This window comes from Rhopalosiphum padi, chromosome 2, assembly GCF_020882245.1.
Source record: "Rhopalosiphum padi isolate XX-2018 chromosome 2, ASM2088224v1, whole genome shotgun sequence".
Taxonomy (NCBI): Eukaryota; Metazoa; Arthropoda; class Insecta; order Hemiptera; family Aphididae; genus Rhopalosiphum; species Rhopalosiphum padi.
This window is the reverse complement of record NC_083598.1, coordinates 43,578,770-43,599,748: the sequence shown is the minus strand read 5'-3', so window position 1 is coordinate 43,599,748 and position 20,979 is coordinate 43,578,770. Positions and strand designations below refer to the sequence as shown.

The window sequence follows — 20,979 nt, the reverse complement described above, 5'->3', positions numbered from 1 at the left end:
AATAATTTATTTATAAAAATATGTACTAGATGGTTTTAGTAAAAATATATCTGATTACTATAAAACACCTATAATTTTAAAAACTATAATGATTGTCTTTAATATTATTTTTACATAACTGTAAGTCATTACAAAACATTATTTAAAAAGAAACATATTTCTTACAATATTTTGTTATTTTGACATTTTTAATTTTATATGCCGAATTTACCATAATAATAATAATAATATTTATTTATAGCATAATTTAATATTTATATTTTTTTAATTTCGATTACATACTTCATTTTTCCTTTTTTTATTATTATTATTTAATATGACTTAAATATTTACAAATATTACTGTGTAAGTTATAACGTAATTAATATAAATACAACTTATATGTATAAATTATAAAAAAATCTTATTTGGTAATAAATATAATATAAATAATTTTATTATATTAATATATTATTGAATATTCACTAAATAGTAAATACAAAAAGATGATTCTATTTCATGAAATGAAAGTTTAAATTATTAACTGATTTATAAAATTATAAAATATTTATGTATATTATATTATGAAGTTCGTAAGCAGAGGTGGTTCGAATTTATTATACATTGTTTTGCAAGACAATATTATATAGACTACCCACTGCCTCCTCGCCCACCACAAACAAAAAATAAATATTATCTTAAAAACTTTTTTATATACCTAATTGTTTAGTAACTTCAGTTAAGTTTTTTACACTTCACACATTATTAACTGTACACGATGAATATGTAATGATTTTTGCAGTTAACTATTTAAAACAATAAAACATAAAAATTGTATTTAAAAATGAATCAAACGAAAATAAAAATACTTACGTACCCTTTTATTCTTATTAAACATTTGACTACTTTTTTTTACTTTTTTTATCATATTATAATGTGATAAAATTAATATTAAGGTTAAGAATAGACTAATATTAGACTAATAACTAGAATCTAACTGATCATTGAGATAGGGTTAGATATCATATAATCGACCGGTCGATCACCTTTTCGTATTCTCTTGAATTTTTGAATTTTTTTCAGAAAACAATTAAAATAATTTTTTTTTTTGTAAATTTGTATAAAAATTATATTTAGAAAAAAGCAATAGATAACTATGTAAAACGAGATTATACACAAGTATCGAATAAAAAGTGTAACACGAATGTACATCTCGGAGGTCGATCGCAAGTCTATTAGGTCGTGATTTGCAGTGCGCATAAATGGGATGATTGGAAAGTTATATTTAAGTAATTATTCGGGGAAATAACGGGATATGGAAAGAGCCGGTGGATGAATAAGTGTAACAGGGGATGCTTTGAAGAAAATTTGAGAAAGAAGATTAAAGTAATCGATTTAACTTTTAATGATATTTGAACTTAAAAATCGTAAGTTGTCTTTAATTAGAAAAAATCGAATTTAATTTACAAAAACTATGTACTACATATGTCTGTTTATATTGTGTCGTCTTGGCCATATAATCGGAAATAATCATAAATGTAGGAAGTTATAATGGCGTTGAATGTATTAGTAGAGCGTCCGGGTTGAAAATCATGTTGTTCGTCTATAAAAATGTGGTCGAGTTTGGCGCATATGAAGTTGATCACAATTTTTTCTAGGTGTTTCAATAGATAAGACTATAAATAATATTATAATATTAATATTATATTATTTTTAATATTAGACTATAATATTTCTATTAAAAGATTATAAACATAATTTTGAAGATATAAAACATAGTCAGTTTAAATATTTTTAACTTGAGTCAAATATTAAAATATTAAATTTAAAAATAAGCGTTCATAATACAATTTAAAACAAAAGTAGTTTTGACCTTGAGCCGTACATATTAATAGCTTCATCTATTGGTATATCAATATTAGGGTTACGTGATATCGATACATACGATCAATATGATCATAATAAATTAATAACAAATCGTAAGTTGTCTTTAATTTAAAAAAAATTGAATGTAATTCATAAAAACTATGTATTACACATATTATTATAATATTTTAAAATACATATTATTATTGTTTATATACAAAGCTCTTACTATAATATTTGTTCTTCTTAATTTCTATACATTTATAAATAGTATTATATTATGAATACAAAACAAAATGTAGTAAATATAGCCTCATGTTTACAAGCTTTAAACTTGTATATAAGTGTATACAATTTATATATCGTACGTGTATAAATCACAAACAAATAATCTTATAATATTCAGTGTTGAAAATATTCATGAGGCGGACCATGATAATTCATGCAGACAAAGACATGCCAAAATGGCAGAAATACGGCGTGACGTGACGCTAAGTGTGATAACTCAAATTGGGTGTCTACTGCACTACTTCCACGGGAGTCTGCCGAGCTCCCCGCCAACAGTTTCGACAGTACCGTAAAGTGACAGACTTAAAGCTATCGGGAGCGACTTACTGGCAGGGTGGCAGACGCAGTGGAATGGCGACATTATATAATGGAAGAGATGCGTACGAGGTGATTATTGGCAATACCATAAAGTGGTTAAACACAAATCACGGCGAGTCAAAATGTCGCCTTATCCAGACGTTTATGGGTCGCGGCTGCAGTGGTGCTGATAGATACTATAACCTAACGCCGGAAAATAAACTGCACCGAATTTGTCGTCAGAGAACAACCGGATCTATAAATGAGCGGTCGATAGTTATACAATCACGAAGAATAAATGAGAGGAAGAGAGAAACCGCCGGAAGGCAAAAGTATAGCGGATAGAGCCTTTGGTCTACTCGTAAATTATATGCATAATGTAAAGTAATTTTTATTGTACAGTGTGATTTGTTTTGACAATAATAGACGATGGTGGCTGGAGATGAAACGACTAACGTCAGTGCCATCACTTTACTATCGTAAAAAAAAAATGAAAATTTAATCTTAAAGGTTATATATTTTATTAAATGAAAAAATATCTATAAATATTCTTGTGAGATACTGCAGAATATATAATACTATAAAAACGTTTATAAATCACGACGATGGACGATTTTGTTTTTGGATTATTAGTCACAACTATATTATTATGTAATAAAAATTTAATGAATTTACAAAATCTGGCAATACGTATTGTTATAGGTACATAATAATATAATACAAAAACGAAAACACGAAATCGGTGTAGATAAATTTCTCGTACGAAAGACCTTGAGATAGGTAGTAATATTATTGTACAGTTGAAAAATATTACTTATGAGTTATGACGTATTTAAATATTATATTATAAGTAAGTATTTATGATTTAACAACTGTTGTCACATCAAAAAGAAAATTCAATAAACTCATTATATTACACATATATACTTATTATACTTAGAGTATTGCGTTTTAAATGTTTAATATATTTTTGAGTCGCTCATATTTTAGATAGAACTCTTTCATAATATAATATTTACTTACGTGTTTAATTTATTTACATTATTGTTATTTACATTTTTAAAAAAACCTTTACCAAATGCTAGTAGATATATTATTATGTCCATTTTTTAATCATAAGCATTAGTTATAATATTATAACATGTATGTATTATTATATTATACACAATAAAACACAGACGGTATAAGTTAAATATTTAAATATATTTGTACTATAAATGTTTTGTACAATTTGTTCAGTTTTTTTTTTGTTTTTTAATTAACGTTAACCAATTTATTATTATTATTATTATTTATTTATTTATTTATTTTGAACACAAATTATTTTTTAGATTGTTGTTATAGTGTTCGTCGATGAATAAAAATGTAAATGAAAAATATGCTCCCTACATAACGCTTTTATTTGTTATAGTAATAAAATAGAAATAATCTCGACAAGGATTTAATTAAAATATGTTTTTAATTTATATTTACGAAATATAAATGTATTATGGTTTTGCATTTTAAAATTGTTAAGTCCACGTGTTTTTTTTTTATATTTATACTTTAAACAATTAAATCAACTTAATAACATTGAACTGAGTGTCTTACGAATACCAATTTATTATCTACAGCACTGAGCACTATGCGCTTTCTGTAAAATATATTTTGATTTATATTCAAAGACCCAAATATAATTATTATTACACTGGTAATTGGGCTAAGATACTTATAATGGTAATAAAAACAACGTAATTTCTATTACTAATTTGCATTTGGTTTATTTAAAAGTTTACAGCGTTACACGTGCCGGAGAAATGAAATAAAATACAATTAATAAAATTCAATTCTAACAACACTATAATAATATTATATGCACGGTATTTCAGGCGAGTAATTCGATGATCTTGGACCGAAGAGCCGGGAACGTCAATGTTCTCAGTTCTTCAATATCGACGACTACGTCGAGTTGTTGTCTGATGGCTTCTTGGATTCGTGGTGCGAGGAACGTGTCCAGACCGAGTTGAGCGAGATTAAAGGTCTGTTCAACTTCAGACAGTTTCTTGTAACCTATGGACGAAATACAATATAAATATTTCAAATAATATATTTGATAAATAATTGTATCAATTATACGACTATTAAAAGATGAATATACGATTATTTTTTAATTTTTATGAAAAAAACTGGGCTTCGACATCAATAGCAATTAAATTCAAACTTTAAGCTCCGGGTTCTTCACGTGGTCTCTGTTTGAAATACCATATTATACTAATATTATCAATTAATACCTTGCACATAAAAAAATATATTCAAGATAATTAAAATATTTTAGAATTTAAAAATGTTTTCTTTACATTTGTTATTAATTATCGGATGTTATTTATTTTGTCCAAATTCCTTGTAAATGTATTAAAATATTTCACTGATACCAGTATAATAGTTGAGTAACAAAAATACATATAATGACGCATAAGCTCAGTGGACTTAGAATTTTCAGTCATTAAAACCGATACTAATTCGTCATATTAATTAGTCAATTTTATATTCTCAATAAAATAATTAATTGTATTAGTTGTTGATACTAAAAAAATTACCAAGATACCCGATTTACACAAAGTTCTTGGATCAAAATAATATACGAATCACTACCAAAATAAATAGTTGGTTTTAATCTGCTGTTATTGAGTTTTTGAATTCGAATTTTGTCGGATACAAATAATTTTATTGTTTTGTCACTATTTTGAGTATTATACTTTAAAATAAACCCTAAAATATTACCGAAAATCTTAGCAATTGTCAACAACAGTGGAGTCGCGGCATCCGAATCGTCGTAGCTCGGGCCGTTGAATTTCGAATACGACACAACCGTTGGGTTTTGTGGCTGTTTGGTGATTACATCCAGAACATTCAGTGCTGAAACGATCGACGCTGGTTTGAAGTTTGGACTGTTGAACACGTCTGAACTGCCGTCGATCGCACCGTATTCTAGGACCACCTGAAAACAAAGAAACAGTGTTCGTAAAGGTATTTTTTTTTTAAATCTATCGAATCGAAAACGGAAAATATCACATTCTATAGTCAGTAATACTCACTGTCGGGTAGCCCGAAACTTTGCGGACTTCAGCGACCCTGAATACGTCTGCGTTCGCAAAAACGTAGTTGGACTTGGCTTTAGCTCCTCTCGATGCGACGGCCGGGGCAAGTACAACAAATGATTCAAGTTGAGGAATCAATCTTCTACTAAGTGTGTCCAAATTGGCAACCGCTTCGGACACGGATTTTTTCGTCTCGACGAAATCTTTTTCGCTCAATGATTGCAAGTTTTTGGTCTCCGGGGCCTGTACATGTACACGAATAATTTATTTATTTTTAATAACGAGGCTATTTTTAATTGTAACGTTTACAAACTCAAAAAATGTACTCACGGTGGTTATGTAGTAAATACCACAGACTGTGCCGAGGGCTACAGCTTCTCTCAGTACGTCTTCAGCGCCTCTCACTGTTGACGGGTCGGCAAACGACAGGACTACGGTAACGTTTTTGTTCTTCAACCGTCTCAAGGTCAACGTCTTGTAGCCGGACTGAGGTTTGTTGTTCATTTTCGAAACTAAAACAAATTTACGGGCTCCTCTGTATGCTAGATGTTGAATCAATTCCAAGCTCAAGCTATCTTCGTCTCCTGTACAATGACAACGATAACAAAAAGTGTTAAAAATTAAAATGTTTTTTTTCCACTTTGAAAAACATAATACCATTAAGAACGATAAAAATAAACTCACCGCTAACGACAAAAACTTTTTCGGATGTGTAGAACAATTTGGGGCACGCAGCCACGGTTATCTTGGCTGGAACTACGTTCACCTTATCTTCTTCTTCGCGGATTTCAATTACAGTTCTTCCCATGTTATTGGCGCAATTTCCATTGAACTTGAACGCATCGACCACCTGACTTGCGGGGAATACGGTGGTTCCAAGTGGTTGTACTTTTTTGTTACGGACACCTTGATCTACCAGCCTTTGGATGTATTTGATTTCGGATGGTGAGAAGTGAATGGTGCTAAACGAAATCTTGCTATATGTTATGCTCTTCAGATTTCCAGACACTCCTAATGAATCGGATACTGGTGCGAAGACTTCGAAATCAACCAAGCGGCCGTACTCAGACAACGAGTTGACAAAGTCTTGGCGTTTGTCGATCGCAGAATAAGTATCGAATATCAGATCGACTCCCTGGCCTTGGGTCTGCTCTAGTAGGTGTTGCTCGAAACTACCATCGGTCAGATCGGCAAAACTGTCATCGTTTAGCTGTACGATCGCACAATCAAAAAAAAATAATAATATTAATAATAACAATGTAAAGACAGAGGCAGATTTAGTGAATTTGGTGTCCTTAATTGTTGTATTATCTTTCAAACCAAAAATATATACATGATACTTTTACTAAAATTGTACGCTTTAGAAATTAGTATACAATCTAAACAAACATATTAAAATTAATGTATATTATGGTTTCTTCAGAAATTTGTAAATAGTTCTTAAATCCACTAAGTTAATTTTTTTTAAACAAACTAGTAAGTCTCAGTGTCAAATTGCCCACCTCTACCTAGATTCAGCACTAAAAAAAAAACAATACCGTTTGGCACAATATGAAATATTTTTCAAGACATACTTGTGGGAAACGTGTTTTCAAGAACGCCATTTGATCCTTGTTGAATACTCCTACGTACGGGATAGCTCCAAGTTCGAGAGCCACAGCGATGGCGGCTGTGCTTATGCCACTAGCTCCGGCGTGCACATATACTGATTCACCCGGTTGGACGTTTCCCCGAACGACTAGCGCGTAGTAGGCCTAAAGAAAAAATAAAAAAAAATATGTAATAATAATCGAAAAACATCGCTATCGCTATAGTATACTCACCAAGCTGTAGGTTCTCGGAACGGTACAAGCTTCTTCCATAGACCATGCATCAGGCACATCCCAGACGAGATCTTTATGTGCTAAAACTGAAGTGGCCAAAGCCCCACCGGACACCAAACCAAATACTCTCTTACCGTTGGCTCTGCGTCCTGCGAACTCCATACCGAGGTAGCTACCCTGAAACAGTTTACTGTAATTTTAGCATCAGCTGGTTCTAGTCTTCGACCGGTGTTATACAAATAATAAATATGAGAACGCGACGAATATTTATTACAATGCGACCACCTACTTGTTGTGCTATATCTTCGGAAATTCCGTTACTTTGGATAGCGCCCTTTGCCATCTTGATGTCCAAACCATTAAGAGGAACGTAGTACGGGTAGTATAGATCATAATCCGGGTATTCTTTAGGGCTGCCGAGTAAAAAAATATGAATTATTAGTTACTGAAGTAAAATATATTGTGTTTACTTAATAAATATTCATATACTTATGAAAAATAAAATAGCACTAGCGCCATACAAATACTTCGGGATAACGGTAAACATTAAACATTTGAAACATTAAATAACGAGCATTCAGACTGCACGTTTGAAAATACATTTTCATTGAATTATATTACTATACGAATTTAATACATTTATCGAATTATAGTATAAAATATAAATTGTAATCCCTGGTAAGTTTAGTACATAAGTATATTTTTCCCAAGAGCGCTTTTGTCATGTAATTCAATTTGTAATGACGTAGATTTTCTTTTTTTACGTCCCGCGTATGTTTTAAGATGAAAGCTCTCTATATTTATTTTCAAACTAATATCTCATTATTTACTCGTATATACGAATATACGCTCATATATTATCATATTCGGCACCTATTGATTTAAACGAAGTATTATATATATTATATTTGGTTGTTCATATTACTATTCTATAATGTATTGCGTTAAACCGTTAAAGAGATTGTCTTGTAAAATGAATTTAAATAAATAAGTATAATGTATATGATTATTTGAAGTAGAATTTTATGAATAATGTGAAAATATTCTTGTTTCAACGAAAGTAATAAACATTCAACAGTATACACCATACACTTAGATACAAAAACTTATATGTTTTTTTTCAATAGATATGATTTGAAATACTTTCAAAAAGCTTTCTAACTATATAGTTTAGTTTTTTGTACATAATATGGTCACTGTATGAATAAAATAATACGAAACAAATCAAATGTAAAGTAATAAAAAAACTATATGTATGTAGTATGTATAAAAACTCACTTGAAAGTTGATAGTTTTCCTTCTATATATTGTAAGGTATTGATATCGCCAGCTGTTGTAGTGTTTATGTAAGCATGTTCTACCTGGACTTTGGCTTGTTTGTATGGAGCGAACACGCATGTGCCCCAAACACCGCCCAAGAACATATTGACGGCCAATCCTTTCTTAAGTTGTTCTTGATATAACGGAGTAGACACGGAAAACAATGGCGCCTTGTTGTCTTTAATCGACACACATCTAACGATAACACAATAATAAAATCAAAACTGTTATTTATTGCGGGCTATGCGACATAAGTCATTTAATTTGATATTAATGCGCAATTTCGACGTACTTGACAAATTTGCCATTTGGCTCTTGTCTTAAGCCCTTCGTCAATCCTATAACTCCGGTGTTTTCCAAATTTTGACTGATCAAAAAAACATCTCGATTTTCATTGTTAGCGTTTAAAATGTTCTGTTTCAACAACTCGACCCAGGAGAATGAATTTCCAACGGACAGTACAACTGGAGTGGGTGCGTCGGTGTTCTAAATTAAAAAAAAAAAATCATGATTTTAATAAACTTACGTCGATCTAATAAATGCATGTGTGTGTGAAATTACTTTTTTTAACAAAATATATAAATTTTTTCCGTCAGTATACTTTGCGATCACTTCTACTCCAACTTGTCTGAAATTTGAATCAAATTGATTTTCTACGGTTAGCAAGAAACCTCCATTTTGAACACCCGACAATATGTTGTTCAGTAGTTGTTTGTTATCAATTGCACCGTTTGCTAAGACGAAGAACGATGGATTTTCCAAAGTACTAGTTGTCAAGTCTTGTTCATAATAAGTTGTGAATTTCTCGGATTGGTATTGGCTTACGTCTTTAGCATACACTTGAGCGTTGATCTACAATAGAATATATAATTTCGTATACGTTAGGTTAGGTTAAAACATAAGGACAATATATATATATATATAAGATATTATTTTATTTCAATAAGTCACTCTCACGTGGAATGGAGATTTTGCGTTAATAAGACTTAAGATCTTCGGAACTAAAAGTTCTTGTTGTGATGATGTTACTACTTCTGACACGTCAAAAGGTTCATAAGCGTTTTCCAATACGATTTGTACGATATTCTTGAGTGGCTCATCAATTGCCTGGTAAAATGTATAAAAAAAAAAAAAAAATGATTTAATACACATTGTTACTGAGAGGACAATAGTTATTAGTTGTCTACGCACCTCGTCCAACACAAATGGTACAAATACGTAAGACTCCAAATCGAAATCTTGTTGTAATTCTTTTCGGACGGGGACCAATGTAGATCTGATGTCTCTGATCTCAACTCCGGCGGATTTAATTACGCCGATATTTTCGTAAACACTGAATGACGCGCCTGTAAACAAATTAACTCGTGTTATCATTAAATGTTTAAACAGTGCTTTGACAACGATGTTTTGGCTAATCGGTAATAATTACTATTAGAAGACACAAGTTCATATTGTTTTTTCGGGCAAACGCTCAATTTGAATAAGTATTTAATAGCGTAGTGATCTCTCGTTTCGAGTTTCAACAGGTGCAATTGCAACAGTGATTCGATGAATGGTGCCCATTTTCCATCAAAATCGATACGTCCACAATTACCTGTAAAAATAATAATTATAGTTAATATTAAATTGCAATTATACGAATAAGCGAATTATTAAATATTTATTAATACCGTTGTTACTGGCTATGTTGATGCCTTGGAAGTTTTTGCTGTACTTATAACCTTTGCACGCAAGTTCTTGATAAACATCAGAGGTCGATAACTGGTCGACTTCGTATGATTTAATCTCTGGTAATTGCATTTGTTCGTCAGATGTTTGAATATGAATGAAACCTGACGCTACAACGACATCGCTCTCTCTAACTTCAAATTCTCCACTTCCTTCCAAAATGTTAATGTAAAAACTGAATTTTCCTAAAAAAAAAAATTTTTTTTAATAACGTACAATATAATCTATAATTATTAAATCTTTTTATATATAATCGATTTACCGTTTTCCGGAATAGGTAATGTTTTAAAGAATTGAACATTGTCGAATACTACAGGGACTTTGTCAACAGATGACTGTTGCAATTTAGCTAAAGTATTCCACACGAATGTCTGAAAAATGTAAATATTGTTTAATATTAAATAAACGTCATATTCTTATTTCATACATAATAAATATATATTTTTCAGTTTAATTCGTCAAAAGAATTAGATTAGTTTTTACTATCACATTACAAGATAACCTAACCTTAATATATATATTTTTTAATGTACGGCTCGTGCATATTGCAATAATATATATGTACATATATCATAAATATTAATTGTATTAATTTTTAAATGAATTGAAAATATCGAAAATATTTCAACTAACAATTAAATAAAAAAACTAAAGTATTTTATTATACATCGCGTTAAACTTACGAGGTATGACGCGTACGGAAGGACTTCGACACCATCTATGTATGTGCCCCTAAGGTGGTTGTACCTTTCGCTTTCGGTGTCCACATCTACTTTGACATCACCGGACGATTTTACTTCGCTGTCAATAAAAGTGATCACTTCCCAGTCGTCGGAATGATCCCATTCGACCAACTGTTGCAGTGATGGTGTGCCCTTGGAAACGGGATAGTTGATTGGTGGGTACAGATTTTCTACTTTCGGGTGAAGTCCGGCGTTGTACAGATTACCAATACTGGACAACAAATTCACTACCGTCGAATTATTTCTTCGCACCAGACCTACGTGCGTACATTTGGAGCCAACGCTCGGTTTCAGTATGGCTTGGAGGAGCGCGTGTGGAGCGATTTCAATGACCACAGAGTTGTCGGGTATGTGTTTCAATGCACTCTGAAACGTGTTTAAAAAATCATTAAACGATCATTACGGTTTTTATTTTTGCGATTTTCGCACTCACGTTGAACAAAACTGGAGACACCAAATTGTTTACGTGGTATGCCACGGATGAATATTGCGCCAACGGTTCGTGCCATCTGGATTCTGGGATAGAAGTACTGATCCACTTAACTGACCTCATTTTCGGTTTTGAAATGATCTGTATTATAGTACATCGTGCGTTTAAAAAATATTTGATATCGCATTAAATGGTTTTTTTTTTGTAATTAAAACTATAAATAAACGTACGCCTGCAACTTTTTCTTTAAATAATGGTCCTGCGGCAGCAATGTACCACGAGTGGAATGCGATTCCAGAACTGTTGACTTCCCTTGCAAACACACCTTCAGATTTCAATTGGTTCACGAATTTTGCGATTGAATCTGGTGGTCCAGAAATTGTGACACCATCTTCGCTGTTGTGGCAAGCCACAGCGATGTCAGATGGAACTCGAGCATTGGCCTCCTCCCAAGATAAACCTTAAATTTAACAAAATATATTAATTTATTAAAAAGGGTGAATCTATAAAAACAAGTATGTCAATTTGAGCAACAAACGCTGAAAAATGGATAAATATATGTGAACTCAAATGCGTTTATAATTAAAAAAATATTCAAAAATGTCAACTTGCAGTTTTTAAAGGTGTAAAAATGAGCTAAGTAATTTATTTGTTTAAATAAAATTTGAAAATATTAACAAATTATTGAAACAACAATTTGTTTCGTATACATTAATGAAAGTTACTATTTGTAAAAACGTTTCTACAAACGTAAAAAAAACGTTCAAATGAAAAATGACATACCGACAGCGGCCATAGCACCGGGGGCCAAGTTCAGATCTAAAAGACTGCGACCTCTCCAGTAGGCGACGATAATAGTTTGTTCAGCCGTCAAAGTTCCGTCAGCATATGCGCAAGCAAGTTCTCCAACCGAGTGTCCTATGATTCCGTCGGGTGTGATACCGACAGCGGTGAGCACATCGACCAAAGCGATCTGTTAAAACGAAACATTAATCTATCTACGTAATGGCGCGTTAATATAAAAATAAATCTACAAACTATACATTATAATATGAATGGCCGTTAATAAATAATATAGTAACGAATAAAATATATAATAATGTCTGATCGACAGACGTTTATTATAGGTCCGATAGATTATATCCAATCGCAATTTCGTCCAATAGTAATTTTCGTTTGACGGAGTATATCTACCGATATTTGTTTAGTTCATCTAACTAAAATCAACCAAATATTTTAAGTACATTTGTTTTATGTTGTTTATCATATAAATCGTACAATACGCGTCTTGAATAGGTCGGGTATTCAACTTTTCTAATTTAAATTACATTTGCCTTAATAGTATTTTTAATAATGCATTTTACAATAAACTTTTTACGCAAATGCATTGAACTACTTTTGGACAAAATTGTGTTCGGACCTATTACATTGAACTAAACGTATTGAAACCTCCGTACCTGTATGGCAGCGATTCCGACGAACGAGTTCAATACGTTGTCGAAGACCGTCTTGTCGTTTGAGTTTAAAATAGCGTAGATGTCTAATCCGAGATTTTTCAATGTATTGGCGGTCTTTTCGATCGACTCGCGGAACGGCGCCAGAGCCAACAGGTCGCGGCCCATGCCGGTCCACTGACTTCCCATGCCGGAGAAAATGTACCATACTTGGCGTTTGCCCACTCCAATTGTCTGGTGACAGAATCGATGGTTGTTTTTCATTTTTATTTATACAAGTCGTATGACTTGTACGCGCCCAACCGTTGTTGGTGAAAACAAAATAATAAAAATGATAATAATTTACTCACTACTGCTTCGCGAGCGTCCTTCTCGTCGAGAACGCTATATCCCCTGTAAATGTGGCCGGGAATGTTTTGGCTATGAACTCCGTACAATAGACCGTAAAACTCGGGATCTCTGGGCAGGCTTTCGACCTACGACAACGAAGATAAATTTGATCATAAATGCGACCGAAAAAATATTATCGATCGGATCGAGACTTGTAGCAGCAAAAAAAAAAATCATTCAGATACGTATTTACATAATAGTATGTCTCGAAAAGATAAAATTACATAATATAATATGCACGACGGATTTTTAAATCAATTAAGTATTTAATTAATCGTTAAAAATGTGTTAAGAAATTTCTTATTTCGTACGATCTAAATATAGGTATGCGCATAGCAATCGCTACAAAGCCCGAACGTCGAGTTATTGAGTACGTCTATACGAAATTCTCACAGTGTCCAGCAGGTAGTTGATCGCGCTTTCGGTTCTAGCAGATCCGATCACCAGGCGGGGAGTGGATTCCTGGGATAGCGGTTGCTTTTGCTTCTCGTTGGCCTTGAGCAGAGCGTGTGCATTATGTCCACCGATACCCACTGCGTTCACGGCTGCGTACTGTCCTTTCCACGGCAGCGATTCGTTGACGACAAGTAACCGACCGTCTTTCAGGGCCGGGACACGGGGGTTCGGGGCGCTGTAGTGGAGCGTCGGTGGGAGTTCCTGACGTTCCATGGCCAACACGGTTTTGACGATACCGCAGAGCCCGGAAGCCGGCTCACCGTCGCCCATGTTCGATTTCACGGATCCGATCAACAGTGGTTTGGTGCGGTCTTTGCAGTACACTTCAGTGACAGCGTTGAGTTCCTGAGCATCGCCCAACTAAAATTTCAACACAAACAAAATGTCCGTCACCTGTCAATATCTCGAGAGCCGAACAATAATATTCGAAACGATACGCGTTATATTAAATTTTAGCAGTAAGTAGGTACATTGGATAATCAGAATAATAATTATTATAATATCATACAATACTATTAAGTCGTAACGTAATATGTATGTGTTTTTTAATTGGTTTAAATTATCGGTTTGTTGTAGAAATCACGTTTAAGCACATCGTGAGCAAAGCAACGGGCTCTAATACTATAGTAGACTTTTAGTAAATGTATTATGTATCTCAAGTAAAAGTTAGAATTATGTCCTCCGTTTAAATGTCACTGACCAGTGTAGTTTGAAAGCTTATATTATCGTTTAAAATGTATCAGCCCTTTTATAAACCTTATAAATGGTGTCTCTGATCCATTCTGATTGAAATCGTCGATATACATTATACACGTTACTAGCACCGCATGACGTATAACAAATTAACTAAAATCTATAATATATATAACTCGTCTGCGGACAATTTTTTTTTTTGGGGGGGGGCATGTGTGAAATTCCTATTTCAGAAAACCTAATGTAACGAATATGATGGTATAATATATTGTATGCGTATTAAGACAAATATAATAGGTACCTGGTCGCCGCAAGCACTGCTCTCGATGTAGTCGACATCGGCGGGACTGACTTTGGCCATGTCCAAGACTTCGCGGAACAGCTCGATCTGCTGTGTGTTGGTTGGATAAATGGCTCCTTCTAAACGGAAACCCTCGTTGTTGGTGCGCGCGTTAACGGCGGTTGCGTACACGCGTTTGGCATTTTTGGCGTGCTGCAAGTATGCGATGACAACGGCGTCAGAGCGAGCGGTCCCTTGGCCTGAAACAATCACAATATTTTTGTGGTATTATTATATTATTGCTATTACAGTTAGAACTCGGGACTATACACACTAAAGCAATAATCTATAGAAATATTCCATTGAAAAATTGAAATTCGTAATTACAAATACTACGCGTATCGTAAGTGTAATAATTTGTGAAGTATACAACAATAAAAGTTCAAAAAGTATTTTTATAAAAATTTTAATTTTATTTGTATTATATTTATATATTTTTTTTTTTCGAACGTTATTAATATTTTTCTAATACGCCAAACAATAAATATATTATGTTAGTTGAAAAATTCAATTTTCTAGTCATCGCGGAAGAAAGTCGTATCGAATCAAAATATGTCTCCTATTTACCCGAGTCGCGAGCTTTTATTTTTCAGACTCGTCAAGTTAGTTCTTCATACGACTTTTAAGCAAACACGAAAACGCAATGACAATAAAATTCGGTACTTACCCGCGGCGTCAAATGGTCTGCTCTTGCCGTCTGGTGACACGCCGTCCATCTTCTGCAACATGACGGACAACACGGGATTGAGCAGCAACGAACATCCAGCGACTACAACACCGTCTACCACTCCGGTCTTAAGCATTCTATACGCATGTTCGAAAGCAACCAAACTACCCGAAGATCCGGAATCAACGGCATAACTGGGCCCTGTAAAGGAATACAACAAATTTTTAATAATTAGTTAAAAGACGCGATCGGTAAATTACCGTACGATAAACGAATATATATTAAAATTAAATAATATTAATTTCTTTGATTTATACAAATTGTCATACGTATGAATTCGCATTAAAACGATTGATTTTTTTTGTTTGCCTTTATAAATATGTCTATAATATAATTATAATATTATACACGGGAAGGCGTTCGCAACAAATTTATAATTATTTATTAGTTTAATAATATTTTAATACCTTTCAGATCGAACGAGTATGAAATACGATTTGGGAACATGGTTCTTGTACAACCCAAAAACTCGTAACCGTTTACTCTAGTAGGATCGGCAGACCACCAATCAGCGTAATCGTTGTTCGTCGTAGCCACGACCACTGCGGTGTTCGATCCCCTCAAAGATGTCGGGTTCACACCTGCCGAGTTAATTATTAAAATTATAATTATTGGGATTTAAAGAAACGAATGAAATGGGTTATTCTATAGTTCAATAATATTATTATATATTTGCTTACCGGCATCGACAAATGCTTCGTATGTACTCTCCAACATGGTACGAATCTGTGGGTCCAGCCTTTCGGCCAATTTTGGATGTACATTGAAAAATGTCGAATCGAATTTCGTCAAATTATTCAAGACTCCAATCTTAGTCACAGCACCGCAAATACCTATAGTAAACACGATGCTTGTAATATTATTTTCACGTAGGTATTTACAAATTATTATTAATAATTTCACTGACATATTTTAATAATATATAAATAAAATCTGTCAGATAAATTAAACTATATATAATTCAAAAACTACAGTCTGTATAATATTATTAAATCGAATTTATATATAAACATGCTATTTACCTTTAAAAATTGAAAAAAAAAGTAATTTAATCAATTCTATACTACTTTAATACCTATATATATATATATACATATGGATCAATAAAATAAATAATTTTAATATATTATTAGTTTTATAAATATGTAATATTATAATAAATCCGATGAAGGTCTATTTGAGGACACCATATTATCCACATGTGCTACTCACAATTTATCAAATTTTAAATACATAATTGTTTCACTTTATTCTTTAATTTTTTAAATTATTGATAATTGATAGGAATTTTATGCAATTTAAAGGAAAAAATATTATCGAGGTTATACTAAAGGTATTTCTGTTTGTTTGCCTAACTTAAACATGGTCTGTTCTTCTTCAATTAGCGAACTTTTTATTATTTATTTTTTACAGGCATTTTTTTCAAAAATATTACTTTTGCCGACACGATATAAATTCGATTGAATCAAATAGAATACAAAACACGCAAACAAATCAAAATATCATGTATTTAAATCTTTATTTATTATATTCATAAGTTTCAAAATATTAATTTAAAAAAAAATTTATCCTCTTCACGGATTTATTATCTATCCTTAATGCTTAAGTTGAAACAATATACGGAAAGTCCTTTATATACATTAACGTTCATCAATTCCATCTGCCATTTTAATGGTTTTAATGACCCGTTCTGTTAAAATTTATTATATTGTGCACTCGTGAGATAAGACCATTGATACATTTAGTACGGTACCTATTAACCTGTTGTGTAATACTAATCAAATATGTTTATAATTAATTAACTAGAAAACATTCGGGAAATTGTCCTACACTTTTAAATTTATAAAACCAATATTTACCAACCTTTACCACGATATTGATTAAGCCGTCAATTTTGTTGGTTTAAAGTCAACAAAAACCAGACGGTTAGAATTTGAAGTTATTATTGTACATAAAATCAAGAATGGAGCATTCCGCTGATCTGAATCATCTTACGATAAAATCAGTCTGAATTATTCTCCTTCAATTTCAGGCGAAATCCCCTTATTTCGTTACCATAAATAACAATAAAATATTGATGTATATAGTCTGATGTAGTGATGTGTTACCTACTTATCAGTGTATAATAAAGCTATAAATTTATATTTCCCCCCTCCCCCGATTTTGGTTTGAAATAAAAGCATAATAAGTGTAATACGATTATATAATTTAAATAATACATTTTTTCTTCGTAAAATTTAATATTATTGTTTTATTCATACTTAATTATCTAAATAAATAATTTTTGTTATTGTTATTATTATATTATTAATAGTAATGCCAGTAATACGAGCAGAATAATTGCATGCATTACTGAATTTAATTTACGATGTACATCAGTCTTGTAAAGTATTTGAATACATATATTTAAATACTGTCTTGGACGTATTTGTATTTGAAAATAAAATACTTTTGATAAACAAATTATTCGTCAGTCACATATATTTTTTTTTTTTTAATTATTATACTATTTGTCTATTTTATTTTATATTTTTTATTCATAAATGTTGAGAACCTGTCCTCTATTGCTGGTAACTCGTTCATTTGTGAACGTGATTATTACAAAATATAAATATACTTCAATACAATAAACATTTTTGGGAATGATTTTTTTTTTTAATTGCTTTTTATGTCCTCTTATTTATATTTTATTAACAACTGTTCAATTATTAGATAGTAGGGCTCAGTAATTGTAGGAGCTATAAAAAGCGAAATATGCACGAAAAAGTTACAAAATATGCATTACAAATGTTAAATATGCAAAAAAAAATATTCTAAATTCCAAAAATAAAATACATCAGATGATGCTAATAAATTAATAATATTATACATAAAAATTATTTATAATTGAAAAAAAAATTATATCTGGTTGTCATTTTGACGTCTTATTGAGCTGAAAATAAAATTGAAAATATTTTTTCAGTATTTTTAAATTACGAAAAAAATAAATGTTATCTAATACCTGTTAAGTTTAATTTAATATAAATTTAAATATACAGGTTAAAAAAAAAATCAATTTTTTTAAAAAAGTATGAAATATGCATAATATGCGTATAAAATCAATGAAATATACACTTTTTTTTAGCTAAAATTGGCAATCTATGCATTTTTAATTTTCCATTTTTTAACGCGCCATTGTATACTTCAGATTTCTAGCTAGATCTACTAAAAATTGAGAGCATACAGAACAATATGCAATTCCTACAATTTCCTAGCCCTACTAATTAGGTACGTACTACCTAATATTAAAGAATTGCTATAATATAACAAGTTTTATTTATTTAAATTGTTTAGTATAAAGTATTTGAAAAGTATTTACATGGCTAATATTTGTATTTGTTCTTAAATACTTTTTCTCAAAAGTATTTAAAATGTATTTTAAAATATACTTCCTGAATGGATGTACTTGTATGTGTATTGAAATAAAATGTTAAAAGTATCTTTTACTGCAAGACTGTTGTATAATATTATTGTAACTCTTACCTTCCGGCCATCTGGTCTGTTCTTTTTCAAGTATGTCAGTGCCGTCGAACAGTTTTTGTTTGAACTCTTCGAACGTGTCGCAGTTCGGGAAGCGACCGGAAATACCCGAAATCACGATATCATCGTCCTGGTAGAACTTCGGGCTGTTAGCGGCTGCGTCTGTGTTCGGAGCCATATTGTTCGCGTTTGTGTACGAAAAACAACGGAAACAATCGAAGACAACTCGAGAGTGAACCACGTACGATTATTGGATTTCCTGTATCGGTTGGTATACGTCGGTGTGTATACTATTATTGCTATCACACAGTGACAGGCCACTAGAAATCGAAATTACGTAGGGCGGTGCGTTTAAATACCGGTCGCGGATCGGATGAAGAACATATTTTGTTATTCAATACGTTCCATTTTTTTGCACAGAAATCGTTGAATAATTTTTTTTTAAATTTTTTTTTCATAGTTACCTAATTGTCAAACACTGATAAACCGTATTAACGGTCATGTACAGTGTCATCATCTATGTGGAGGTATGATATGCGGCGTATTGTAGTGTGTTACTAAAATTATATGACCACAGATTAAAAACGATAACATTATAATATACTATGATGATAATATTTTATTCATAAAATGTCATACGAAATTATAATGACGAAGTATTCGTCTCGCGGTGTACACCACGTAACGCTCTGACGTTTTTTACCCGAAATATTTTTCAACGTCAGTTACTACATATTATAGACTAAGATTTAATACCATCATTATAATATCATACTCGTTCGTTCCAATATTAATAAAGTACTTACATGAATATAAAATTTATAAATACATACGGAAATATGTAATCAAAAAATGTTAAATATTAAATCATTAAAACATGCACTTGATATATTTACAAAATAAAACGGATTATATTCAATGATATATTATATGAATTTTGTTACGTAAAATGCTCTGTACAGATGTATAAAAAATTAAAATTAGTTAAAGATGATGCGTAGGCACCTATCGTATATTTAAAATAATATTATTGAAAAAAAGTTGTTCGTAAATACAAATAATAATTCTAAAAGAGCATATGCATATGCCGTTTAAATTTTTACAAAAATGCATTCGTAAAAAAACAATTTTCTTGAACAAATGAACGGAGATCCTCGAATAATTTATCAACTTTTTGTATTGGCATTTACACATAGTGTAATTTTAAAAATATTTTTACTCTTTATGAGCTATTCATAGACATTTGACAATTTCAATCATATTTTTCTTCTATAAATATCGACAAAAAAATGTTTTATTAATTGACGATTCATGAGTTAAAAATAGTAAAATAGTAAAAATATGCATAGGCACGATTAATTTGTATAGGGCTTTAAAGTTTACTTTTAGACCAAATACGTCAAAATCACAATAAAAAAAATATTTTATATATAGTTAAAAATGTGTCAAATGTTTAAATATTATTTTTTATAGCTAAGTCTTTGAAAAAATATTACAAGGTTATACTTGAAAATAGCATACCGGAACCAAAATATGTAAAAAAAAATATGTTTAAACACAATGTTTTTATAACCTTTTAAAATTCAAATTTCGACGGAAATAGATATTTACAAATAAATAAAAAAACCGATTTTAGTTATTTTGTTGTAATTCAAAAAATATTTTTCGTGGGGACTTAATACTTTTATAGATATTATTTTTTTGGTATACACAATAATATTTTAAAACATTTAAATTAATTTTATACTATTACCTATTAATTACTATTCACTTAAAAATTATACAAATTAGTATACCGTATTACTTATAATAAAATAAATTACTTTAGATAACGGCAATATAAATAATA

The 20,979-nt window shown here is 31.2% G+C and overlaps 1 protein-coding gene across 1 annotated transcript; it reads right to left on the bottom strand.

Annotated features, from left to right (window-relative positions):
- Positions 1-4,164: 4,164 nt before the first annotated feature.
- Positions 4,165-19,466, bottom strand: LOC132922449 (fatty acid synthase-like). The gene is made up of 28 exons (XM_060985980.1): positions 19,134-19,466; positions 16,292-16,444; positions 16,019-16,192; positions 15,552-15,752; positions 14,846-15,084; positions 13,789-14,211; positions 13,356-13,481; positions 13,009-13,239; positions 12,335-12,524; positions 11,782-12,011; positions 11,555-11,692; positions 11,062-11,487; positions 10,641-10,749; positions 10,321-10,563; positions 10,080-10,244; positions 9,842-9,996; positions 9,608-9,757; positions 9,212-9,502; positions 8,943-9,136; positions 8,609-8,845; positions 7,620-7,743; positions 7,331-7,507; positions 7,082-7,261; positions 6,192-6,717; positions 5,838-6,091; positions 5,505-5,750; positions 5,191-5,407; positions 4,165-4,479 (listed from the first exon to the last, which is right to left on the bottom strand). Exons 1-28 carry the CDS (start codon positions 19,306-19,308, stop codon positions 4,295-4,297), a joined length of 6,159 nt encoding a protein of 2,052 aa, XP_060841963.1. The 5' UTR covers positions 19,309-19,466; the 3' UTR covers positions 4,165-4,294.
- Positions 19,467-20,979: the final 1,513 nt, after the last annotated feature.

Bases quoted from the DNA above. Each gene is read 5' to 3' on its own strand.
- LOC132922449 (XM_060985980.1), bottom strand. From the start codon at position 19,308: ATGGCTCCGAACACAGACGCAGCCGCTAACAGCCCGAAGTTCTACCAG. The intron at 15,085-15,551 runs GTAAGTACCGAA...TGATTGTTTCAG, and splicing joins CAGACCATTTGACGCCGCGG to GCCAAGGGACCGCTCGCTCT. The intron at 8,846-8,942 runs GTACGTCGAAAT...TGTTATCGTTAG, and splicing joins CCAAATGGCAAATTTGTCAA to ATGTGTGTCGATTAAAGACA.